The 19,114-nt window shown below is 36.6% G+C and overlaps 1 protein-coding gene across 2 annotated transcripts in view; it reads left to right on the top strand.

Annotated features, from left to right (window-relative positions):
• NFXL1 (nuclear transcription factor, X-box binding like 1) overlaps positions 1-19,114 on the top strand; it is a 45,940-nt gene that overhangs the window by 19,667 nt on the left and 7,159 nt on the right. For both annotated transcript variants that reach the window (XM_038135713.1, XM_038135714.1), the window contains 6 exons: positions 2,388-2,528; positions 4,972-5,138; positions 5,891-5,960; positions 12,783-12,887; positions 14,134-14,220; positions 17,157-17,210. In XM_038135713.1, the coding sequence (XP_037991641.1) occupies positions 2,388-2,528; positions 4,972-5,138; positions 5,891-5,960; positions 12,783-12,887; positions 14,134-14,220; positions 17,157-17,210 (624 nt within the window). The remainder of the gene's footprint in view (positions 1-2,387; positions 2,529-4,971; positions 5,139-5,890; positions 5,961-12,782; positions 12,888-14,133; positions 14,221-17,156; positions 17,211-19,114) is intronic.

The following is a 19,114-nucleotide window of genomic DNA, read 5'->3' as shown; positions in this document are numbered from 1 at the left end:
AATCTTTGGCTACGGTGTCAGCTGATTCCAGGAGATTGAGCTGAGATCTTACTGAGCTGAAGCTGAAGCTCTGCTGGATGCAGCCAGAGGGCTGGAATGTTCCTGCTAGTCAGGCCTCTAAAAGCTGCCATTGTTGCCTGGCTGACTTGTGTGCTTCACCAGTCTTGCCTTTGTTTAATAGTGCCTCTCATCTGTGTACGTGAGCGGTGCTACTGGGAGGGATGCTCCTGTTCTGCCTAAGTGCTTGGCTGCAACTGGAGCTAGTGGTTGTGTCCTTATCTGGTGGAAGACTAACTCCTGGTAAAAAAAGTCTCACCAGCATTATGGAACAGCTAGAGTTAATTGCTGTTGTTGCCCTGATCTCCTGTTGCTGTCTGAGCCACAGGAGAAGCACAGTCATAAAAAACTGAGTGGCAATGGGCAAGCAAGGAAAGGTAGAGAAGTGGGCGGAATGTAACGATTAATACATCTTTTTTTTTCATTCTTTCATCTTTAACATCCTTTGACTACTTGCATTGCTACTGGAAGGATGTTGTGCTCTGGGGAGGGAGATGGAGTAGGATGTGAACCAGTGGGATATTAGGAACATTAAAAGCTTTGGTAATTGGTAAGTGCTTTCTGGGTAGGGTACTATTCTCTGCTTCAGACCCTGCTGCTTGCTGCCTTTTCCTCCTTTGGTCACCAGAAACATCCATCAGAGACAGAGTAGGATGCTTGCAAGGGGCCGTAGGAACCAGGTGTTTGGACTACTTGGTGTAGTTGTTGTGTTAGTGCTTTAGCCAGCATTAGCTTCTGCTCTGACACAGGGATGTGAAAGTGGTGGGGTGTGAAAGTGGTTGTATGTGTTGGCCTCAAGGTTTTCTTCTGTGTATGCCGTGCTTGATGTTCAGCCTGCCATAGAGACTTCTCTTCAGTCTTGGTGAGTCAGGATCATCAGGGGAGTTCAGAAGTCTTGTGGATGAACTGGATTTTGAAGTGATGTAGTGGACTTGTATTTTTTGGGTGAAGGCCAAAAAAATTTATATAGGCAAGTGGATTTAAATTGTACTTTGTGTGAATGAGGGAGATAACATGGACAGTGCTGAAGGGAGGCTGTCCCTCATTCTGCCCTGTGGGGTCATCTCTCTTCTTTCTTTGCAGTTCCTGTGTTCACCTCTTTGTATGTCCAGGCCAATGGCAAAAGACAAGAAACGTTTTTCTATTGATTCCTTTTCTTCCATTTTGATTATTTGAATCATCTTTCTGTAAAGAGAGATGTGTGGTAGGACTTGTTCAAAGTGGTAGGAGATTGCTGTGAGGGCTGTAGAGTTTGAAGAGAGAAAAGGAATGGGTACCCTGCAAAGCAGTTCGGTCAACCGCAGTTACAACATAAAATCACACCCTTAAGTCTAGTCAAAGTGAGTTATGTCACATTAGCCTCTTGTGTAATAACATCACAAATAGTTTGTTTTTCTCTGAGAAATGACATGAAATTAAGAAAAAAAATCATTTTTTTGACATCATCACAGAAAACTAATTTTTTTTGTATGAGTATTATATAATAGTTGGAAAATGCTAACTGTGAGTTTCCTCTAATCCTTTTGTATGGAGGGACTTGTACTATTCAACTTTAGGCAAGTAACCTAGTTAGGAGTTTACAGTGGTTTCAGTACCAATGAAGAGTAATGGCTTTTAAGTAGATGCTCTGAAGGTTTCTGTGGAGTTCTGTTAACTGGAGTGTTGACCTCAAATTGGAAAGTACAAATGTGACATAAGACATTAAAATCTTAATCCTGTTATGGAGCTATTTCTGCTTCTCCTTACCTTTCCTGGGAGTTATATTTGATGTAGTCAGTATTTGCTTTTTAGAATTTCAGGCTTGCAGGTTGTTTTCTGTTTTTCAGACTGTAAAATATTTTTGATTTATTGTGACCATAACACAATTAGCCCTGTGAAAGCAAACTGTTACTGTCTTTTGCAATAATGGTAAAGCACCCTAGGAATCTGTAATGGAAGACATGAGTGTAATTCAGAAAGACAGAGCAAATGATGCTAAAAGATTTGAGCATATAATAGTCTTTCAGAAAGAAAGGGAAACTATGCTGCAAAAGTTAGCTTGTTTAATGAAGTGTGCTTTTATTCCTGTTATAGTCAGTGTAAAAAAAAATTGTATGAAAACATTGTTATGTGAACAGGAACTCAAATGATACTTAAAAAATCAAATAGAATTTCTCTAGTGTTTCTTCTTTTTCAAAGGAGAACCAAAACTTCCCTGTAGTAATTCTGTGTCTCTGTGTATGTGAATATATATATATCTCACATGCTACATATTTGCAATGTTTGCATGTATATCCCACCTGCATATCTTTATTTATTTATTTATTCATTTATTTATTTTTAACTTTTAGGTTAGTCCGTTACCATGTCACTCTGCAAATCCCTACTCGTGTAAGAGATTTTGTGGGCGGCTTCTTGATTGTCAGAATCATACCTGTATGAAAGAATGTCATCATGTTACTAAATCAAACAGTAGTGCAGATGGAAAGAAGGTAGGTTAATTTCCTTTTTGCTTTTGTTTTTGTGTATTTTATGTATTTTATATGGAAATTGTATTCAATTTTACTTGGAAAATAAGGAATTTGCAGCTGGAAGGTAAAGATCTATTCCAGATCCCACTGGGAGACTTGAATGTGTGCTGTTCCCATTGATGCTGTGACAGTTAGCTAATCTATATTTCCTTAGACTATAAGTCTAAGACAATATTGCATTTTTTGCAAATTCTGTAACTGTGTTTTGTGATGACATTACTTGGATTTCATCACAACTTTAACACCCTACAGAAGTCTCTTCTGAAGTTGCTTTTTGTAACTGTCAAGATCAAGGGGAGCTTGATAATCCCTGTATATAAATGCACTTGCTATCTACTGGGGAAACTATTTGCTGAGGAGAGCTTAAATGGGTTGAGGAGGCTGGGAGACCTTTAGGAGAGCACTGGAAATGTTGCAGAATTGCTGAAGACTTTTCAAAGTACTGGGATGATGTATTCATGTTTATCAGTGTCTAGTAGAAATTGTCATTTATGCAGTTAAGTTGCAGATGTTAATTGCTGAAGATAATGTGAAACCAAAGTATAAAGCTTAAAATTGTTCAAGTTATGAGCAGCCAGAGCCAGATATATATGTTGTGTGGTTTGGGAGAGTCATGATTTGGAGGAAAACATTTTCTCAAGGTTTTTTTAACTGTTACTTTAGAAAAAGTTGCAACATGGGCAGTCTGGGCATTTAGAAAACAGAGAAGCATTTAGTTGGGTATAAAACAGGAATGTTATATTTTAACTAGCTTACATTTAACTTAAATAGCATAATATCTCTGTGGATTTGTGTCCTGGATGTAGTGGTGTTGTCATTTAATAACTGTACATCGTAGCTAACACATTAATCTATGATTGTGGAAATTTTGTCTGAGAAGTGTGGGCTCTGGTGGAACAGCAACTTGCAGCAACAGAGAGACATCAGTAAATAGTGAGAGTGACAGTTAAGCATCCCCAGTTCTGACTATAAGAGGCTGCCTGCCTGCTGCTTCAGTTAAGCCAATTAAAATGTGAATGAGTCAGGACTATTCCTAGCTCCATTTTGAATGAGGCAGTACATTTTCAGAAGAATGGGAGTCTACGTACCTGCAAAGCATGGGTAAATCTCATTTCTCAATTTTCTTAAATTCTTATGAACTTAAGTTGGTGTTGACCTTTAGAGCTTTTGTTCTCTTGTTTTGATAGACTAAATGTAGTCAGGGCTGATTAAATTTCTGGCTTATATGTCTGAGTAGTGATTTTTGTGTCTGGAATTTCAGTTTGTTCTGCATGTTGTGTTAGAAAAAATGTTGCAGAAAGGCCAGCTGTTTACTTTTACCTACTGTTAAATGTTATATGACAGTTTTCTAAATGATTTTAGTTGCTGTTGTTTTTCTTAGATTTGAATTTTGGTGAGTTAAGATTTGTAAACAATCATCGTACAAAGGTTTCTTTTTAAATTTTAGCAAAAATTGTTCAGCTATAGAAGGAGAAGGAAAGGGGACTGGGGAAAAACTATTAAAACCTTAAAATTCTTGTGCTGTTAATTTGAACAGCATGAAGTTGGAACATTGGTGTTGAAATAGTCCTTTTGGGGAAGCTTTTTGTAGCTTCATTTTTAGATAAATTTGCTTTGCTTTTGCTGACTTCTTGGAAACTAAACGTTGAATGTGTTAGTGGACTTTAAATATTGTGTTATGTAAGTTCAGTTGATAAATAATTTCAGTCTGTCTGGGTCTATTTGGTTGCAGACTGGGGTTCTGGAAGTGTTGTTAAAAATATGAGTAGAAACGGAGCTTTATTTACTGTGCTGTTCATCACCTTGTGCCGGTGATCGCAGCACCTGGAATGAGAGTGACATCACAGCTCTGGTAGACTTGTGCAGTCTGTGGAGTAGAAGCAAGATCTTAGGCAGATCCTAGGATATTCCCAAGTTAATAATACTTTTTGTAAGATTATACAGAATATCATATGTGTATGGAAATGGAATGACTTAAAGTTTGCTTCTTAAAATCAAGCAAACCAATCCCTCCACCCCTGTATTAGAGGGTAGTCTGTAATGACTCAAGCATTACAAGAACGTGGTGAGTGGGATAAGTTGGTTTTGAATATGTAATGACTTATTTTTCTAACAATTTTCCTTAGAGAATTAACAGGGGTCACTTTACAAAGCACTAATATTAAGGAGGGTCTTTTATGGCCAGGAGGGAAAATATAATTCTCTTTGACTGACACTGACATTTCTGGTTTTCTTTTAAAAAACATATTTTAATAATTACTCTTGCTTGTGAAATATCTTACTGAATAGCTTGATTCTCATACCAAAAACACCCCAACTCTTTCTTCTATGTAGCAGATCATTAATGACACCCACAATACAAATACTTGGCATTTTCTTTAGTACTTTGTTTTAATTTTGTTAGGCGGGTCCAGAATGTTCACAGTGTGAAGAGGAGTGCACCAAGCCCCGGCCAGCTGGCTGTCCTCACCGATGTGTTTTGCCCTGTCATCCTGGGGATTGCCCATCATGTCTCCAGATGCTTAAAATAAAGTGTCACTGCAAACTATCAGTACTGTATATTGAATGCTTGTAAGTGTCAGAACACAACCTAGCTTTTCATTTGGATGCTATTAACTGGAAATAATTTGAAATGCCTGGGGATGGGAGCTACCCTTATGGTGATTTATAAACTTTCTCTTGATTATAATTTCTAAGGTAATGTTTTTTTCTATTTAAATTTTGCAAGTATTTTATTTAGTATTATGCTAAAACTGCTGTAAATGCATAGAGTCTCATGAACAGAAATTGTTTTTATAATACAGATAATCCTTTGAATTATGCAAATATAAAGTAATTACATAAAACTTGTTCTATATGTCCTTTTTTAGAGTATGTAAAGAAGAATTTTATACAAGTATTAGAATGAATGTAGTTATTCTAAAAGGTCTTTGTCTTTGCAGTTAATGTCTTTCAATTTCTATCTGTTTTAATTGAAAAACTGCTTAGTCTTTCGATTTGTACACTTTTTTAATCATTTGTGTGTGTGGATAGATGTTAAGCTAGACTTCACAAAATATAAGTTGGAACTTGGGGATTGTTCTGAAAATATTCATCATATGCAAGTATATTTTTCTTCATTTTCTTTACCTTAAGCCCTCTAAATTTGTGTAGGTTTGTCTGTAAAACAGGGCGGTTTATATTAGTGACCCAGAATGTGGACAAATGAGTCCGCCTTTATTTACAGTGAAATATACTGAAAATACACCCCTAATTGCATTGACCTCTGTTGTTTTTAAATTGTTTGGGGTTTTTTTAACAAAAACACATCTTTCCTTTTACAGAAAACTAACATGTCCTGATGTAAAAGAAAAGGAGCTTCTTATTTCCTGCAGAAATCAGTGTCCAAAAGAGGTAAGCCATATTAACAAAGAAATACTTCTGTTGATGGGTATGTGAAATTTTGTGAATATAGGCCAAGCAAACTAGAGAAGCTTAGTCTAAGTGAATATGTTAAATTCACTTAGAATAGATGTGACGGTGGTTAGTGAACTGTACTTGAAGGACATTTATTAATATATTGCTGTCAACTAGGAGGCTTATATTAAAGGAACAGAGGTTTGTCTCCAAGGCACTAATGGCTTGGATGTTTAAACACACAAAAGAGGTTGAATGTGGAAGAGTATGTTCTCTTACATGGTTAAAAACTGGTCATCAATTTATATCTCATAAATTATAAGACGCTGTTTGATTAGGAAAAATGGTAAGAATTGTGCTTGCTATTCTCATGTAAGTGCAAGTTTAGAACCCCTATTTGTGCAATTTGGAGGCTAAGGGATTTTATACTTAATAAATGAGATAATAATGCCCTGGTGTATTAGTGAAATATATGTTAAGTAGTGTAAAATGGAAGACAAGCCAGTTAGTCTCTCTGCTGTATCTGGGTGCATCTAAAGGTTTGCTATGAAGAAGAGAAGAGTAATATCAGTACTACGTGATACTTAGACTATGAGCCAGTAGAATCAGTAAAGAAAATTCCTGTTCAATACTATGTTTAAGTAATAAACTGTGGAACAGGGCAGGAGCTGGTTGGAGGAACTACCAAATTTTCATCAGAAGCAGCTTAGGATTTCTCTTGCAGCAGTGTTACCCAACTCGATGTGAGGGATAGGCCAAAGGACTTTGTCCTTGTCCCTCCCAGTGCTGCTTGTGTGCTTTCAGAAATCCTTGTGTTACTTACTATTTAATGTTTGTTCCTTAGTTGTCATTAATTGTGCTGAGAGTGACAGCTCTTTCTTTACTCCATTTCCCACTGGAGGGTTAGAAAATGTGTTAAGTGGAAAAGCAGGATTTCATTATCATCCAGTGTCAGAAACTTCAAATTTGAGTCCTTGTCTTTACTAGAAAACTTTTTTATTATTATTTTGATTAAATACAAAAATTTACAAGGTTTTTCGTACTTTCCCAACAGTGTCTGATCCTCTGCTTTTCAGACAAGATTGGGTTAACCCCAAGAGGAAGGCTGTGCTCTGTACATACTTGTGTTTTCTGCTTTTTGCCCTTGTAGATGCCTATCTGATGGGATTTTTTTTTCTGTACATGAATGTTCCTGTCACAATTTTCTCATCTGGACGTCTGAAAGCTCACTTCCTGGTGGGGGAACACTTTGAGATATTAATTGTCCGTTCATCTCTTAATTTTGTCCTTTCATGTCCTTCTCTGTTACTTTGGTTTTATTTGCTCCATGACTTCCTTCTCTGTCTTTTCAAGAGTGCTTACAATCTCTTATCATGAACTGTATGTTCTGTACTTCAGCTTCTCTTCAAAGAATCTTTTGTTTCTTGTAGCTCATTTTCGATTTTGATTAATATAACTGTTGTGATTTTTCTGAACGTATTCCCCAGATTTAGTCTGGGATTTAAAATCCACCTAGCAGTGGTCCCAAACTTTATCTTTCAGTTCAGCATTGCCCTGTTCCACAGATAGTGTCTTTTTTACTTAGTTTGGTGGGATGTGAAATAAGAAGTACAGCAACAGAATTTACGATAGTTTTATGAAGCAATTCTAAAATTCTTACTCCTATAAATGCTTTGGAAAATAAGGTTTTTTTCTAGCTTCTGCTATCCAGAGCATTGTTTTACTGTAATTGATAATGGAAAAATGCACGTTCTTTCTTTCCTGTGATGCTAGCTGTAGCTCTTACTATCTTTCATGAAATACAGAAGTTACTGGCTATTAGTATCTTCTTGCTTCAGGTAGTTCATATCTTTGTGTTACAGTTCTTCCTACTTTCTTCAGATCCTACTTTGGTAACTACAGGGTACTGTATAGGGTTTTTACTATTTTTTTGTCTAAAATATCTGTTCCATTTCTCTGAATACTGAACAGTTCTAGGGATGTTTTGTCTGTTTCTGTTTTATAAACAAAATATATCTCTGCAGCTTTGAAAAAATCAGATACCTGTATTAAAATACAAATTATACTGATAGTTCTCTTTTAAAGGAATCATTGATAAACACAGTTTGAGGGGACAGCCTTAACAGACACCACCCTGCCACTCCCACCACCACCTCTCCCCAGCAAATACAGGCCAAGCCCATTTTGTTGTTTTTAAGTTTTTGTCTTGTGAGACAAGAAACTTTTAAACAACTTGGCCAGAGAGAAGATGGATAGGACTACTGAATTTAGAGCATTTACAGATTGCAGATCTAAAATGTCGGCCCAAAATTAATTTATAAGTGGTTTTGTGTGTAGTTTTGGAAGCCTCAAGTAAATTTCAAATTAGTGCCTCTTGAGAATTTTGTTATTCCATGTCAGAAGCTGCCATCGAGTCATTGGCAGAGCTCAGTGAAGTTGATTTTTCCTGTAAATCAGTGTGCACTATCACTTCTAGCTTACCATAATGCAACTTAGGTTCAATAGTATGCAGTATTTTACTGCAGTTGTCATTTTGAGATGTTTTTGGTAAATGGAAATTGCAGTAGACAGTATTAGTAGACAGTGGTAGGACTGCTACTACATTTGTTTTACAGTTGCCGTGGTACATTTGGGGATAAAGAAAACCAATTATATTGTCTGGTCCTTTGCAAAAATGCTACAGAAACGTGAAAAACTTGAGAAGTTCCATGCTTTTCCTTTGGCTATGGCAGTATAAAACTAAAAAAGTAACTTCCATCATTGCATAGTACAGCTGACATTTCCTTTCTGCTTTAGGGAGAAGCAGTGTCTTTAATGCTGCAACAGCTGTGATAGATGAGATATTTTAATTAAAAAGTTAATTCTTTTGTTTGGTAGTAATAACAAGATATCCTGTTAAAGGAAATTTAACTTTTTTTTTCTTAATCAGGGTGGTTAAATTCTTATGATCGTATCGTTCTTGCAGATGTTGTGAGACAATTCTTACATAGAAATTTTAGGTCGATCAGTTTTCATTGTTTATGTTTTCCTGTTAGTATTTGTGAATCTGTATTTAATACTTTATTCCGTGTAGATAGTATTTTTTGACAAAATAGCCATACTTTGTTGTTTTACTGTGCACTCTGCTTTTGTCTTGATGTGAAATACATGACTCCATTGTGATAAGTCTTTTTGGGTTTTTTAATATATTGAACTAATTAAGCATTCTGGAAATAAAATTTAATTCTGCAAACACACACTGCAAATGTACGAGTGTAAAAATTTAGTTTTGTCTTTGGAAGTGGTAAAATTCTCTTTTGTACTTAGCTTTTGGGATCGGTGCTCAAAAGTGCTATTTTCTTTAGTACCAGGCTATTGTCTGTATTATCAGATGTGTATTAACAGGTTGTGTTTACTGCCTTCTGTTGGAGTTCACTTAAACCTCCGTAAGTGTTGAAAGAGTTTATCATCATAATGTATAATGTTAAGACTTATATTTTTTCCATAGGCAGTGCGTTTTTGTGTGACATTTTTTGGTTGGGTTTTTTTTTGTAGAGCTGTTGATTAAATCCCTTCTTTTAATGGCCTTGCCATATCAAACATAAAGCCTGTCCAATATGGGCTTTTGTCCAGAAGCTATTGACAAGAGATTTTGTACAGTGCCCCCCCAAAGGGGGCACACACTTTGAGCACCAAGCAGTTCAGCACTGACACTTAAAAACGAGCAAAAAAAAGTCCTTTCCCATTACATTTTTTATCCAGCAGAAGCAGCAGAATGATTGCTTTTGTTTTCTGCGATCATGGGGAAATGTTGTTTTGCCATTCATTTCACAGCTCCTCTTGATAATTTTTTTAGTGTTGGTTTTACAGTGGACAGAGTAAGAAGAAAGTTCCCCGCACAGAGATAGAGGACAAGAAAAAAGCTACCAGGGAAACTGAAGTGTGTGCATTTGCTTTTCAGTGTTGGATTAAACATACTCCTGTGCTATAAATATTTTGGTCTAATGGTGCCTAAGAATTTTATTGCAGTAGCACTTAGAGGTGAGGGTTACTGTCTTGAATTTGCAGCTCTGACACGTCAGTTAGGACATGACTGTTTGGGCTTTGACACTGTTAATGAAAATGTGCCTAATTATTATGGAAGAGTAAGCTGGAAGTAATAGTTCTAGCCATGGCTTGTTCTAGCCAGCATGAGTGACTTGAGACTAGATGGAGTTTTTGTGTCTGATGCTCTTGTGTAGGGAGCCAGGAGACAGTGTTCATGCAGTAGCAAACTGGTTTTGCAGAGACTGTGGTCAGTTGCGAGGAGGCTTGGCCATTAGATTCCATGTTCTGGGTGGTAGTCTTGCCTTGGTAGCATCCAAGGCTTAGACAAGGTTCTCCCCTCATATTTTCAAAATGAGGCAAAATAATTTTTTGATACCAGGGAAAAATAGTTGCTGAGGATCACTTGTGCCTGAAAAAAACCTAGATTCCTTCTTTGATAAGGTGACCAATTTATATGTTTTTCCCTCCAGATAAAATGAATAGGTGAGATCTGCTGCATATGGCTTCAGCTGAGTGAGTGAGTCAATGCTACTTAGTGAATATCTAGTTCAGATACAGGAGAGGGTTAATACCAGCATGAAGGTGGCTAAAAGAAGCAACTGTATTTGATTATCTTAGGGAAAAAAAACACCCAACTCCCTCCCCCAAAGCAACATCAAAACTAAAGAAAAAGATGGAGCAAGAGATATTAACAATAAGGAAGATTTTCCAAGGACTGAACTGACACTTAAGTTTGCATTGTTTTCAGTAATGACCTTGGCAGTAAAAACATTGTAATTTTCTGATGAAAAAAGTTGTGGGGTTTTGTCAGTGTATGAGAGTTGAGGAAGTGCATCTGTAGAACACATGTATTGGGGTCATGTTATTAAATACAGAAAAAAACCCCAAAACAATAAAACCATATATGTGAAGCTTATAATAAGCTCCCAGGAAACAGCATATATTCTTATTTTCACAGCATGATGCTGGAGAGAAATGCAATGAGACCTGAAGATGTTTGTACTCTACTAATAATGAGGTGCAATTAAGGCATTGTACAAAGTCCTTCTTGCTGAGATGTCACTTGAAATATTACATGCAGTTCTGGCTGTGTATTCAAGAAACATTGATTGAACATAGTTGAAATTCAATTAAGGCAATACTATGACAATAAAGAGCCTTTTAAGAAAAGACAGAAATACTTCAATATAAGGATAAGAACTGCAGCTTAGACTAGCTAGAACAAACCTAGGAAACTCAAAAAAAAAAAAAGCTCTTGCATCTTGTCGTGACCTCATGGAGCACCCTCCTTGGTGGAACAGTAGAATAGGCTCAGAATGGGGGATTGTTTCCACAGTAAGTATTCATTCAGTCCTGGTGCCTGCCTGTAGGAGGACTGGATTTCAGAACAGAACATGGTGACTTAAAGGTTCCATCTAGTCCTGTATGAAATGTGCTGAAACAATAACTAACAAACTGAGCTGAAAGCACAAAGTACTTACAATGGCTTTTGACTGTCATGGACATGAAGACATGTGTATGTGTTCCATAATTTTAGTCAGAAAGATTCATGTTCTGTTCAGGTATGTGTTTCATGATGCTAGCTCAGAGGTTGTGCCTGTTCCAATGTACTTCTGAGAACCCAGATTTTCTAATCAAAGTTGTAGCCACCTGGGTTTGATACTTCTTTACTATTTTCATTCTTGTGGATGAAGTGATGTAGTATGCATACATTTTGAATTTTTTAATAAATGTGAAAAACGGATCTTAAAATTGTATGTCTTAGAGCATTTTTCCAATTTGTGTTAATCCCTTGATGACAGTGAAAAGGTGAAATTTCACTTTTGATAAAGAACACTGTCTAATGCTATTTTAGGTAGTTGGGGGCTTTAAAGCTCTCTATAAGTAAGTTTCTTAGGTGTCTTCTGTGAGATTCTATTTTTGGTTATTAACAGTATTGGATTATGTAATTGAAAATGAAAAATTGTTACAGTGAAGACTTCTTATGAGCAAGGAACATTTTTAGTCAAGTTCCTAACAATGAAAAAAAATCTATTTACTTTCCTGACATATTTTATCTATTGCAGTGCTGGGAGCACTGCTACAATCTTATCAATCAGCATACTTAAATTAGTAACTCAATTCTTACACAGTAAATGAATGATATTTTCTTTGTAAGCTAAAAATTGGACTGGCAGTAAAAAAAATCTTTTATCTTTCAGATGGAAGAAATAGGATAATATGCCAAATGCAGAAATTTAGGATTTTGTGAAATTATTTTTGACACGATAAGAATTTTTGGTGACCTTTATTTGACTTTTGCATAGCTGAGATAATGCTTGAATAGAAGATTTCTTCTGTGGTATTTTTGCTTCTGATTCTTTCCTCTTCCTTTATTACTCTGTCTAATCTACAAGTAGCTACAGTACAGATAATTTCAGTTTTCAGGTTTTTTTTACCTTATCCATTTGTATTCCCCCAGCAGAGAGATAGCTAGGGTGGTTGTTGTATACATTACTGTGGAAATGACTATTCTTGAAACATGTGAAAGGAGAAATTGCCTTCTAATCAAGCTATGCCAACGAAAGAGAAATCATCCTACAGGAACTGAAAACCAGTAAATAAGAAGCAAACATTTTCCCCCACAAAAAAAAAAGAAGAAAAATAAATTATTTCACAAGTTAAAAGACTGATTATCTCAATGAATTTTCTGTTAAAATTATGTGTCTGAAATAAAACCAGTTCCATAGGTTCTTGATAATTTTATAATGCCTTATTGATGTGGGAGTTTAATTTGTGTTTTGTTCCTTACAGTTGCCCTGTGGTCACCGGTGTAAAGAGATTTGCCATTCAGGTAGCTGTCCGCTTAACTGCAGCCAGAAGGTTAAACTCCGATGTCTGTGTAAGAGACTGAAAAAGGTAAATTTACAAGTTGCAGTTTTTGAAGGATGTATATTCTTTGCATGTTCCTGAGTTGTATGGATGGATTATGTGGATGCTGCAGATTGGAATAGGGCCGGTTGCTATAGTAGAGCTGTAACAATTCATATTAGCTGAAGATCTGGGCTGCTATATCGGCAGATTCACTGGAGAATATAAAATCTTGTTAATTCTAAAATACGTTTGACTGACTTAATGCCTGACTTAACAATAGCTTTGACTTCATTCACACTTCAATTTTTGTAGTTTTGTGAGAAAAGTACTTAGATGACCTGGAGTGATTTGAGAATAAAAATTAAATTTTTATGATGATATTGGGAAAATGTACAGAAGTTGGAATTAGCACAGATGTTGTGCAACCTGAAGTAATGTAATTAATTAAGGTTCCCTGCAAACCTAGAAGCAAGTATGGGCATCAGCATCCTTAGCTTCTAACACAGATAAGGACAAAGTAATATAGCAAGTTTACTATAGCTATACACTATTATGAGGGGAACAACATAAATTTATATGAAGTTTTGACAGATGATAATGTCTTAATGAAAAAATCCCCCATGATCTGTCTTAATTAAAAAATGTTCAAATTACCTTTCTGGACCCAGTTAACTTCTGAACCTTCCAGCAGTTCCCCAGAGTCCTCAGCTTCTCCAAAATATGTCTTGTGCATCCAAGAAGTCTTGCAGGTGGGATACTCAGCAAGAGAAAAAGTGACATCTATAGAATAAGTGCTTAAAACTGAGCAGCCTCTGCTTACAGATATCCACTTTGTTTGGTTTTTTTTGTTTTTTTTTTTTTAATTTCTTCAATGCTAGGAAAAGGGGAGAAAGTATGATTGAGAATTACTTAATTTCCCCCCCATAACCAGACTATGTCCTGTAATCTAAGCCAGTTAAGATAATATATATGAAATTACTGACACTCTAAATGCAAAGGTTCAGAGGGTTATCTTACTTGTCTAAGGCAAACAGATGAGTAAAGAGGGGAAAAATTAAACTGGACTGTAGATTTATTCTTCCTTTCACCTTAGCTTATTAGAAAGAAGAAAAAAAAAGGACCATTTGACCATTTAATACATAATTACAGGCTGAAAGAACATTCAGTCATTAGCTTTATATGTAAAACCAATGTTTTACTAAATAAGAAAGTTTTATTATTTTCATAAAGAAGTTGACAACTAAAATCTTATATAGGGAAATGATTATAAAAGAGAAATTATACTTAACAGGAAGTGCAGTGCAGCAAGATACAAGAAGGCCAAGTTTCACTGGAATGTGATGCATTATGCAAGGAAATGAAGCGGAAAGCATATGAGGTAATGTATCCATTGGAGCTATAATTTCTTCTCAGAGCTTCAAGAAAAGTAGAAAAAAGAACACGTTTTTCAAGGCAGTACCTGCAGAAATGCAACGTAAGTGAATGTGCTGTTGAATAGTAGCTATTTTTTCAGTCTTGAATTTATGAATGGTGTTAATTGACTCAAATACTATTTTTAAATATTATTATGTTATTTTCCTTTTTTTTTTTCTTTGAATTGATTGGAACTGATTCTTTCCTTTTCCACTGGGAACAAGTGATGATCAGTGATGATAAAATAGTCATTAGTGCTGTAAGACTAGAGTCAGACTGCTTTTCAGGGCATTGTAAGATCTGTCTTTCCAGTGAAGGTTTTGCAGCTATCAGTTACTCAGCTTGTCCAGTGTGGAGTATAATCTGCCACATGGTATTAGTTATCCTGTACTGGAAGAATTGAGACTTTCCAGTAACTGCAGAATACTACCTAGACTGCTGTTAATGTGACTTCTCCCTAGCTCATTTGCTTTATGATGTAAAGAATTTGCTGTGTGCTGCCACACAGAGAGACAGGATATGATCCTTGCTGTTCCAAGCCTTTAATAAAAACATACACAAAAAGAATTGATGTGTAAGTTCCTTGGGTTTTATCAGGTAAGTATTAGATGTGATAAATGTACAACCCAAGAACTCAGTGGGTAAAGCTGACAAGTCAGCTTCTGCTTAGATTTGCAGAATTGATTGACACGTTCTAACAAGTACCACACTGACCAAATCCTACAATTTTGCAAGAGGTTGCATGCTAAAACTCTTGGGATATGCCTTTAGGGAATACCAACCATAACAAATAGTTCCAGGAAGAATGTGAAGAAGGTAAGTTCATGCTATATGGAGTCCCTCCCTAAAGCAAGGTGAGCTCACACTAAGAGTGCATGAGCTGAGACCCAGCAGCATGTCTCAGAGTGGTGCAGTGTCAGTGCTGTCTGACTGCAGCAGATACACTACGAATGTCTTGCCCTGATGTTGTAATCCACAGGGAGAAATGGTCTAAGGCAGTGAGCAAATGGCCACAAGTTTCTGCTGTAAGCAATGCCACAGACATACTAGATGCCACAACCTAGCTATGTGTACCTTCTTCTGAGAAGAATGGGTATTTACTTGTTTTGGGGTTTATATATAAAGTGGTAAAGCTTTATTTAAATTCTTCCTAGGCACCTTTTTGTTACCTGTGTTGACTTACTATGCAAATGACATACTAGAATAGCCTACTAATATAGGCACTTGATGAAAGTGGTTTACTTATGTCTATTACTGTTTAATGTGTCCAGACTGCAAAAAAACTTGTTGAAAACTGCAGACATTTACGAAGATAAATAAGTTTGCACATTTGCAAAACACCCATTAATTTCTAAAACCAAAGTGCATTAATTCTTAATGAAACTTATGTTCAGCACCTATTGAGTAAGCATTTCATACTCACTAGATGCCTAGGAATTGAATGTGTCTTTTACTGTACATTTTGTTAAATAAATAGTCCTATAAATGTTTTTCCATGCTGTGATTATAATAGTTAAGGTTCCCTTTATCTGTGTACATTATACCTGTGTATCTCATACAAATATGACCACACCCGTGTAAAAAGAAGCTTTTCTGTTGCTCTTTTCTACGTTTGAGGGTCACTTTGTCTTCTGTAGCTGAAGTTTTGCCATTAGATGGTGGTGAAAAACTAGGGGGCTCATTGTGTAGTTTTTTGCACACTAGATTTTCAGATTTCAGATGTGCATGGCTGGAAAGGTCTTTTACACACATTTCTAAAGAGACTCTGCCATTGTATCTTGATTAATGAAATTCTCAGTAGTGCTTTTATTTGATATAAGGTTTAGTAATTTAAAAATCAGTCTGAAAACCTGCAAATAGGACTGTGCTTTTGGCCCTGCCCCCAGTGCCTACTGTTTGGGCTACAGTGTGCTAAAGCATGAGCTAGTGTGCTTTCTCCTTAGTCATCAAAGGCTCTTGAATTGGAAATTATTTATAATCAATTCTACCTGTGCAAACAGTATTCAGTTAACTATTTCATTGTTACTATGCACATCATCCAGCTACTAGCATCAAGATTTTTTTCATTTCAAGTTATTAATAGATTTTTGTATCTAAATTTTCTAAGGGACTGATTCAGTGACTGCAATGCAAAAAGCCTAAGAAAGATATAAAAAAAGGGAGATATATAAACTTCTCCCATATACTCTTCCTGTTGGAACTTAAGAGGCTGAGATGGTGTCTTTCTAATGGCCTTTGTTGGATTTATCTCCTATTAGCATGCCTGGTTTTTTTTTCAGTTGACATAAACTTTTGGCATCTACAAATGTCCTGTAGCACTGAAATTCTAGATTTAGCCAAATACTCTGTGGGAGTAGAATACTTTCCTCTATTGTGAGCCAACCTCCTGGTAAATTCATTTTATGCCTTTGCATTATGAAAAATAATTATTGATGTTTTATCCCTGTTTGGCATCTGTGTACTCTGCAGGATTTGGTGTCCTGTTAGTCACCTGATGAATCCTAGTTATCTCTTCAGATGGGAGCCACTCCAGCCTGTTGTCTCTTGTATATTTTCAGGTTTCACATTTATATATTATTGTAGGACCAAAATAGAATGCAGGTGCTAAGACTCAAGTATGTGGGGTCTTTATGTATTGACAATATTTTCTGCACCATTTTTTTCTTAATACTTTCTAGCATTTAATTTGCTTTCTTGAACTCTGCAAAATATTTCTATAGAGTTATCAATTGTAATTTGCATGACTACTTTTCATATGGCTTTCGGATGGTGGAGCTCGCTTGATGGAAAGTTTGCAGGCTTTTGCTGAGAACCATTCTAAAGGAGTAATTAAGACTTCTTAAGAAAATAGGTTTAGCTGCTGTTTACAACAGTTTAATCTAACTTTGTGTGTCTGGACAGATAAAAGAAGCAGAAGCCAAAGCTGCTCTTGAAGAGGAGAAGCGAAGACAACAGGTATTAGCCTTTCTTCTTCCCCATCCACATCATCCTCACCTTGTTCTTGTTAGTAAATAATGTAATTTACATGCTATTAAAGATTTCTGTTTTTTTAATGTGATATGCACAGTCATTCCTGTCAGCTGTTACCATACTCTGTGTACTGTAAATTATTTACAATGGTTGAGGCCACATTTTTTGCAAACAATTTTCATAATTTTGTGCAAAATGGTAACTTTGTATTACTGTAGCTTTGTAATTTGTTTTTAAACTAGTAAGTATGCTTTATTTTAATCAAACGCTTCATACAGCATAAACACTACAGAATACTGAATAGCCTCTGCAAGATTTAAATAGTGGGTGAAGCTCCCTGACACAAGAACGGCTAGATGAGTCTTTGTCCTTCAAGGTCTCTGGGGTGGGGGGATACAATTATCTCTGCTGTTGGAGGTGAGGCTATGTGGTTGGCATTGCAATCCACAAAGCTGCTGTGCCAGCTGCCTGGAAGTGCTGGTCACATTCAGGCAAACACTCCAAGCTCAGTTGGTGATGGCTAGAACAGGTTTGTCATCTGGAGTCTGCATGCCTTCCAGCCGGTTCATGTGTGCCTGTGCCTGAGTGAGCTTTTGATGCCAAATCATATTCCATGTCTGGTGTGTGCTTTCTGACTCCCTTTACTCAATTATCACAGCATCTGTGTATTTAGTTTACACTTGTGTTTTCACCTGCATGTCACACTCTGTTTTTATCAGGGATCAGTGGCTTGCTCCCTTCTTGAAAGGGGGCACGGGAAGCTTACACAGCTGATCCACTAGTGCCATTTCCCCAATCTCATTAGGATAGACAGTTTCTCTGTGGGTCACAACTTCTGTTATACACACTTTTTAAGTTCTCTAAGCAATTAATGAAAAAGTCACATCTAAATTGCTCTGGCAAGGCATGTTTTTTTTTGTCAGAGGGGAACCTTGTCTGCTCGTCCTGCAAGAAAAGCATGGTTATGCATCTGTTGTCCAGAGCACCAAGCACTGTTTTGTGATCATCCTGCAATGTTTGTTGCAACATTCATATCTCAGCTGTCTACAGAATTGAGCACGTATTCCCTCATATAACTCACAGAAATCACAGAATCACAGAATTTTTAGGTTGGAAGAGACCTTTAAGATCATCGAGTCCAACCCATGTTCTGACACCTCAACTAGATCATGGCACCAAGTGCCACATCCAGTCTTTTTTTAAACACATCCAGGGATGGTAACTCCACCACCTCCCTGGGCAGATGATTCCAGTATTTGACCACTCTTTCTGTGAAAAACTTCCTCCTTAATTCTAGCCTGTATTTCCCTTGGTGCAGCTTGAGACACAGTTGAGAACTCCCAGACAGTTCTTCTATTTCTTCTTATTCTCTAAGCTGACCCTGGAAATGTTACTTCCGGCATATAGGTCAGGAAGTGTAACTTACATAGAGATGTCTGAAACAAATTGGGCGGAGGAAATCTGTAGGTGTTGGGTCTGCAAGCTAAGTACTGAAGTGGGCTAATAGCATTTAAACATGTAAAGAACACGTTTACAATCTTAGAGCTTGAAAGCCAAATTTGCTGATGTTTGTCTTGCACTGAGTGTTTTCATGCATTACTGAAGGCATCCCAACCAAATACTAATGATTTCTGCTCAAAATCACTTAACTTATAGTCTCTCTAGTAAAGTCTCAGTAAGGAGGCTCCTCTGAAACAGTAGCAGATTCACTCTACCAACACAGTGTGCTGGATTTTGGCTGGGTTCTTCAGCTGTGCAGTCACACCACCACCATTGCTTTCTACTTTACATTCTCTGAAGTCTCACAGCTCCAGCCCTAGTAGTAACTTTATGCATATATGGCAACTGCTCCTGCATATGTGTTTTGTGATGGATGCAACTTCAGGGAT

This window comes from Motacilla alba, chromosome 4 (genome assembly GCF_015832195.1).
Source record: "Motacilla alba alba isolate MOTALB_02 chromosome 4, Motacilla_alba_V1.0_pri, whole genome shotgun sequence".
In the NCBI taxonomy this organism is placed as follows: Eukaryota; Metazoa; Chordata; class Aves; order Passeriformes; family Motacillidae; genus Motacilla; species Motacilla alba.
This window is presented reverse-complemented; position numbering and strand designations above follow the sequence as displayed.